The sequence below is a fragment of the Alligator sinensis genome, unplaced genomic scaffold, assembly GCF_000455745.1.
Source record: "Alligator sinensis unplaced genomic scaffold, ASM45574v1 scaffold374_1, whole genome shotgun sequence".
NCBI classification, from domain to species: Eukaryota; Metazoa; Chordata; order Crocodylia; family Alligatoridae; genus Alligator; species Alligator sinensis.
This window is the reverse complement of record NW_005842383.1, coordinates 767,004-774,260: the sequence shown is the minus strand read 5'-3', so window position 1 is coordinate 774,260 and position 7,257 is coordinate 767,004. Positions and strand designations below refer to the sequence as shown.

Genomic DNA, 7,257 nt, shown 5'->3' with positions numbered 1-7,257 from the left:
GGCTGGGGAGCGGGCTTCCTGGGCCAGCTCAGAGGTGGCAGTGGTCCCTGAGTCTGACAACTGCCACTGCTGCACCCTCTGCCTTGTGCAGCACCCAGGGCTGCTGTCTAATAAGCAGCTGCCATGCTGCGCTGCTAGGGCGGAGAAGCTTCTGCTCCATGCGTGGAGCTCCAGCTTCAGCTCCCGGATGCCTTGGAAGGCAGAAGGTGCCAGGGTGAGAGGCTTCAGTCTAGGGACTGCCGGAGCTCCACACAAGGGACACAAGCTATGGGGCTGAAGCTCCCCGCTCCACTCCAGCAGACTCATTGCTAACCAGAATGCATTGGGCCACGTGTCCATTTAGTCTGGAGAAGAAAAGACTGAGGGGGGATTTTAATAGCAGCCTTCAACTGCCTAAAGGGACTTTTCTGAGTGGTGGCAGATGACAGAACAAGAAGCAATGATCTCAAGTTGCAGCAAGGGAAGTCTAGGTTAGATATTAGGAAGAACTTTCTCACTTGGAGGGTAGTGAAACACTGAAACGGGTTACCCAGAGAGCTTGTGGAATCCCCATCCTTACAGGTTTTTAAAACATGGCTAGACAAAACCTTGGCTGGGATGATATAGTTGGGGACGGTGCTGTTTTGAGCAGGGGGTTGGACTAGATGACTGCCTGAAGACCCTTCCAACCCTAATTTTCTATGATTTTATGATTCTTTATGCCTCTCTAAGGTTTTTACCTGTGGTTAGTTATGAGCGAGTCTTCAGAAATGTTCATTATTAGTCAACTTTTTTTCCAATTGAAATAAGTGGAGGTGGAAATAGCTTCAATGGGAGCAAAGGGAGCCAACACTTTAGAAAATGTATTTGCATAAATTTCCTAACCAGGGAAGTCTCTTCTGTTAGAATAACCAAAAAAGAAAGAAGCAATTCATCTTTGCTTCACCTTTGTGCTCGACTTTGTCTCAGTTTCCCCAATCTTTGCTATTGAACTCTTGGTCTTTTCCAGAACAACAAACTACCTATTATACCAAATCATATGCTGTCTTTTTATGTAGACAGCCTTCCACTAGAGATTTGGCAGAGATTGAGAAGGATTTAAGACCTAAACTAAAATCTTGCTTAATTTAAAGAGACAATAAGCTAGTGAGTGTATTTTTAACTCTATAAATTTAACCACATGTAGGGTACACATAAAAATAAACAGTAAATAAAATGTCACAAGTAAAGTGTTATTTTCCTTTTTTATACTTTTTCTTTCTAACAAAAACCTTTCTCTTGGACCTAATTTAGTTCGGTTTAATTTGCACCTATTTTACTTATACAGCCAAAGAAGAAATTAAGCACTGTACTTCAACACCTATAGTTAACTACTTTTTTTAAAATGAACTATACAGTAAAAATAGGTTTAGAGACTTCTTTTGTCTTTTTCTAATTAATGTCCTGAACTGAAAAACAGGTGATATTAATTTGTTCAGCTTCTAATATTGCTTCTTCACATAAGTTTTTGTGGAAGCCTGGGGGTTTTTTTTGGTTGTTTTTATGTGTTGTTTATTAATATGAAAAAAAAATCTAATCCATTTCTTTTCTACAAAACCTGTTTCACCTGAAGGCGTTTTGCTTTTAAAGCCAAGTTGCCTTAGTGGTATATAGAAACAGATGAATAACTTTGTCACTTCTTTCTAAGTTAACTTTGCTACACTTCAAAAATGGTTTTCAAAAATAGATTTAAACTCCAAGGATTTCTACTGTATCAGACATCTTTTAGTGAATGTATTACTTGAGGCATATTGCAGGGGCTTTGGAAACTATTTTTTCCTCCAGACAAAGTCCATTACATTTTACCAATAATTGTGCTGTGTCATTTTGTAGGAAACCAAATTAAGCAATACAAGTCCTGGTTACTGGAAGATAGATGATTCGGCAAAAAAAAGATTTTAGTTAACATTTTAAAAGAAGCTGTTAACTTAAAGCTAAACATACATAAGTTTCCCTTTAATACTTAGGTTTTTACAAATGAGTTTCTGAATGTCAGTACACCCCTGTTAAATTTAAAATGGGGGTTGTGAGATTCTCTGTCACTTTCTTTTTTTATATTGAAGTATGGCTAGTAGTGTTTTTCTCATACAATGAAATTTATAAGGAGTTATATAGTTAAATTATTTTCAGCCCAAAATAAATTACCAACATGTAGCTAGATAAGTTCTTTGAGTGGTGTTTAGAAAGTTTGGAGTATTAGAGTTGGAGCTTTTTACTTCTAGGTAGCTGATTCCAATCCAGTCCAGTTCCCCAAAAAACAGACCTTTTAAATACCATTTTCAAGCCAAAAGTAACAAAATGTGGAAGACCTTTCATTCTTGCTCCTTGGTACACACCTCCTCTATGGATAGTTTCTAGTTTCCAAAGCTGTCAATCCTGAGAATTTGATGCACGTTAAATTAATGAAAGATTTTGAAATGAAAAAAAAAATTAAGAGCAATAACAGCGCAAACTTGTCTTGCCATTCTCTACTTTGGTACTTCAACTTGGAAATAAAAAAGGTAGGACTATAGGAACATAAAACTAGAAAAGTCCCACTGGCTCATTGAGTTCTGTTTGCTTCAATTCAGATTGTAGTTGTGTTAGACCAATGTGATTCTCGACCAAGGATGCATGGCAGGCTTACAGTGTAACAATGGGTTTCTTTGGAAGACTTTCTTCTCTTCATCTAGCCTCTCTCCACTGTTTGAGTTTTATGAAGCTGAAATTGCTTTCAATCAAAATGCATAACAACTACTAACTGAAATTTATTCCTGTTATTTTCACGTCTGATCAGATTGCTGTTACTAAAAGTTAGTGCGCCACTGACATTTCTTTAACAACTTTTATATCTTTTTTTTTTTTTAATTATTATTATTCAGGTTGTTTGAAGGACGGTCTCCCAGAAAACCTGAGAAACTTAAAACCCTTTTCTGCTACTTTAGAAGAGTCACGGAAAAAAGTAAATCCTCTCATTACTTCACTAGATCTTTTTTTAGTGCTATGAAAAATGTAGTTTCATTGGTTAGAAAGCAGACACATATGAAGAATATGTATCAAATGCAAAAAAAAAAAGCAATGGCAGTACAAAATTGTGATGAATATTTTTAGCACAAAGTGAGAAATTGAAAATATGACCCTTTGTTGGACCATTTTTCCCCACTATATTTTCTGTACAATTGTGATTTTGCATTTTTCATGAAAATCATTAAATTAAGCGTTTTCACAAAAAATGCTATTTGCGATGAAATACCAGAATATAGCTGCTTGCTGGGGAGTTCCTCAGCAAGTAGCCATATCATGAAAAACTGGGGCATTGAGGGTGGGGGAAGGGAACATGTGTAGAGGACCAAATAGCCCCTCTCCTCCCTTCCCTAGTGCCAGGGCTGTCTGCCAAGGCAGCCTCCAAGTGCCCCCAACCCCCTGCACCACAGTTTTCCTGCCTGGTGCAACTAAACCTAGCCCTAAACCTGCCCCCTCTGCCAATCATGGGGTAGGGGGGCACACCACAATCTGGGCATGGAAATCTGGAACCCCTACCATGTTTAGGCCACAATACTAGCAAGCTGGTCCCGTGATTTAAAACAGGCCCTAGTTATGTATATCTATCCTTTTGGTGTGGTGATTAATGATTTGATGAGGCTAACATACTCCATTTGTATGCAAAATTTTTCTGTTCTTAAAGGTCTGTTTTAGAAAATATTTTTCTTCACACATTGAAATTGTATTTTCCTTCATGATTAACTCCATACATATCAGAAATTTGTGTGTGCATCTTTTCTTAAAGTCATCTTAAAGCTGTCCAGGTACAATATAGTTCTAATGTTATAAAAGCCTGCGTCTGTCTGTCTGTCCCTAACACTTCATTCACATTCTGATTGGTTGATGGTAACAGCCAATCAGAGTTCTCCAAGCATGGGGGAGCACTGCCATGATTCCAGAGCTATGGCAAGGGCTGGACAGGGGCTGGGGGAGCTGGGGCCAGCAGCACTGGACTCAGCTCTCCCACCCGGCTCCCTGAAGAGGCAGAACAGCGGCAGCATGGGGCGTTAGATGGTGGCACACCATTCTTGACAGGCAATTGGCTAGTATCTTTTATAAATGTGTTGAATATTTGGTTAAAAAATTCCTATTTTGTTTGACACAATCTCATTTTGGTGCTATCATGTTCCATTCTACCTTTTGTTCTAGCCATCAAACTCTTTCTAATCCCAGTAGAAATCATTCACCTATATTCACCAAAGAAGTGTCATCCATGCATCTGACTTAAATGCATGTACCTTACTACATTTTTACACTTAAATAAAAATGTCTTCTTGCAAACTGATTTTCTACAACCTTCTTGTTCTAAATGCAGCTGCCCTGTACCTCTGTGCATATGAAAGCAGCTGAGATTGCATGTTGTAAAATGGGTATATTGAATTTTAATATTATCATTTCAAATTAGTAATTGAAATTCTTGTATTGGTACTTTTGTTGCACTTTCAAAAAGACCTTCCTTTGTGTTTTTCAGTATGAATTAATAAGGCTAGAAATAGGCCTAGAAATTAGTGTACATATTCCCTAACTATTTTATAATAAATGCTAATTTTGTTCCTTGTAAGGGAATTCTTCAGAGCACACATAAACCAAAAGTTTTGTACTCGGGGGTGAATACTTAATTTGTCAAACATCTTCTTGCTCTTGTGGGGAAATATTTCATTAATACAAGGTACATCTTCTAAAAGAAAAAAACAAACTTTCTAAGATTTGTTTTAAGTTGTAGGAGTATGTAAAACTTTCTGAAAGATGGATCACTTCCTTCAGACACTTCGAGATATACTTTTTACCTTTCAACATTAGTTTTGGCAACTAATAATGCAAATTCATTATAAAAGTAGTTATATATTGACTGTAGCAGAGAAAGTGAGAATTTTCTGAGGGAATAAAATAGTCCCAAAGGATATTTTTTATTAATATGGTCATACTGTTTTGTCTCTGATATCGCTCAGTCTATCAAAGTTTTTTCCACAGGAGTAATAGGGATCCTGTATCTTATTCTGTACAAAGAATGCTCTGAATTTAAAAAAAAAAAGGCTCTTAGTAATACTTAAACTTTTTTTTTTTGCTGTTGCTTCTCCTGCAATTGAATTTTATTGGAAGGAAATAAAAGAAAACCACATAATTAGAAATTTTGTCCTGCAAGACATTACTCCAAATGAGAATTTTTTCTCTTGAGGGTTGAGTCTTTCCATTTTTGTTTGTTATATGCTCCACGGCAGCTTTCTTTCGAACCTATTAGCACAGCATCTTTTTAATCAGCCAGAGGAGCTGAAATGTTAAACTGTTCGTTGCTTCTACATCCTTTCCATCCAGCCACAAGCAGAGTACTTTTTATGAACAACCTCCTGACCTGATGACTTAGAACAGTGGACCATATTCCATCTGAAGCCTGATTGTTATAAATGGCAACACATTCTGCTCTAATGATGCATAAAGCTTAGATAGGTTTTTCAGTAAATATTCTATGTGCTTTCCTTTTCTGGTATGAAACTTAAAAAAACAAAAAAACCCACACTCAAATTAGGAGTCAGCTTATATAACTATGCCCACACTGTTTTTCTTAGTTGTTTAAAAAAATATAAAATGAAGGTAGAATAGAGAGTGAAATTTTCATTCTACGTCACGCTTTTCCATTTCGAGTACTGGTGCTATATGACAGTGTAAGAATCAAATTTGGTCTTGAGGAAAATTTGACATTATTTTATTTTGCGTTGGTTTACAATATTTCCAAATAAGAATCACATCTGTGTAACTTTTATTCATGAATAATTTTAAATGGTAAGTTTTTAGAACTTGAAGCTTCCAGTAGATAATATGTATTTATCTGGGTGTGATTTGCTTATAGAACCCACTGGTTTGGTGACATTTACAAGGCAGAGTCTCCAAGAGTTTCCAGATTGGGAAAGGTAAGTCAAACACATTTCACCATGAGAAATTGTTTTATTTAGCTGTGTCTGACTTCCATTAAAGCCATAGACTCCCAATGACTTTATTGAGAGTTGGAGTCGGCCCTTAATCATTACAAAGAACAACACTTTGTGTGGGGCTTTTAATTATGATTTTTATTAATTGAATTTGGGGGAAAATTGGTTTTACAGCAGCCAGAAGTAATTTGGGATTTTTCCCCCTCTTCAGTTATAGGAGTTTTCCAGATTACAGCATTAACGTTCAGGCAGTTTTCAGTCTTCTATAAAACAAAATTTCCAACTTTTAATCGCCAAAATTTGTAAAAATAAATAAATACAATAAAAATAAAAAATAATAAAAAATATATATATGAAAAAAGCAGTTACATCTCCAGTACTTGTTTCATTTTGCTGAGTTGTTCCTGATCTAAACAAATTTTTTAAATAATACTTGTGACGGGAATTCTAATGCAGTACAGTTGACAGTCAGTATGGAAAAAATGTTCGACTGATATTCACATAGGCTGTCAATTTTGTCAAACAGTTTGAATAAGATAATGCCTGCATGTGTAGAAAATATGCATTTTTAGGTTTAAGCCTACTTCTGGTGGTGGAAGGGGGGGGTCGGGCAAAACATAGCATTGGATGTATAACCCTGAATGATTTAGTTCTAGGATTTTTCTATTTAAAAAAAAAAAAAAAAAAAAAAAAAAATCTAAATGACAGTTCATAGACTTGGTATTCCCTGTTGTGGGTTTCCTAGGCAGATTTTGGTTAGTGCTTTAAAAAGAAAGGCTTCATAAATTACTGTAATATTTACAAACCCTAGTCTTAAACTGTGCAAAAAATAAAACCAGGGTGTGTACACTCACTTTTCATTTACTTACTACTAATTCATATTAACCTTAAAAGGCTCAAACGCATGCTAGACGCAAAGTAAGAGATTTGACACTGTATTTTGTAAATGGCATGAAATAGATTTTTTTTTTTGGTAGTCTTGTCAGTTTTCAGCTGTTATGGTTATAACATGATAAATGGATACCCAAACCCTAAAGGGGCTGCTACAGATTTTTAGAAGGTAATCCTATTGAAAGCAGTTGGGGTAGGAGCTGACATTGCATTCCCTTAGCATTCACTGTTTGAATAATTTTCATAGTTTCATAGTTTCTAGGGTCAGAAGGGACCTGGGCAGATCATCTAGTCCGACCCCCTGCCATGGCAGGAAAGAGTACTGGGGGTCAAATGACCCCAGCAAGATGGTCATCTAACCTCCTCTTAAAACCCCCCAGGGTGGGAGCCTGCACCACCTCAC

The 7,257-nt window shown here is 36.6% G+C and overlaps 1 protein-coding gene across 8 annotated transcripts in view; it reads left to right on the top strand.

Moving 5' to 3' along the window:
- The window catches only part of PARG (poly(ADP-ribose) glycohydrolase), a 140,703-nt gene that overhangs the window by 73,100 nt on the left and 60,346 nt on the right, over positions 1 to 7,257 (top strand). For all 8 annotated transcript variants that reach the window (XR_003095424.1, XR_003095425.1, XM_025210961.1 and 5 more), the window contains 2 exons: positions 2,880 to 2,959; positions 5,885 to 5,945. Coding sequence is in view for 6 of the 8 variants with exons in the window: in XM_025210961.1 (XP_025066746.1) it covers positions 2,880 to 2,959; positions 5,885 to 5,945 (141 nt within the window). In the remaining 2 variants the exon portion in view is untranslated. The remainder of the gene's footprint in view (positions 1 to 2,879; positions 2,960 to 5,884; positions 5,946 to 7,257) is intronic.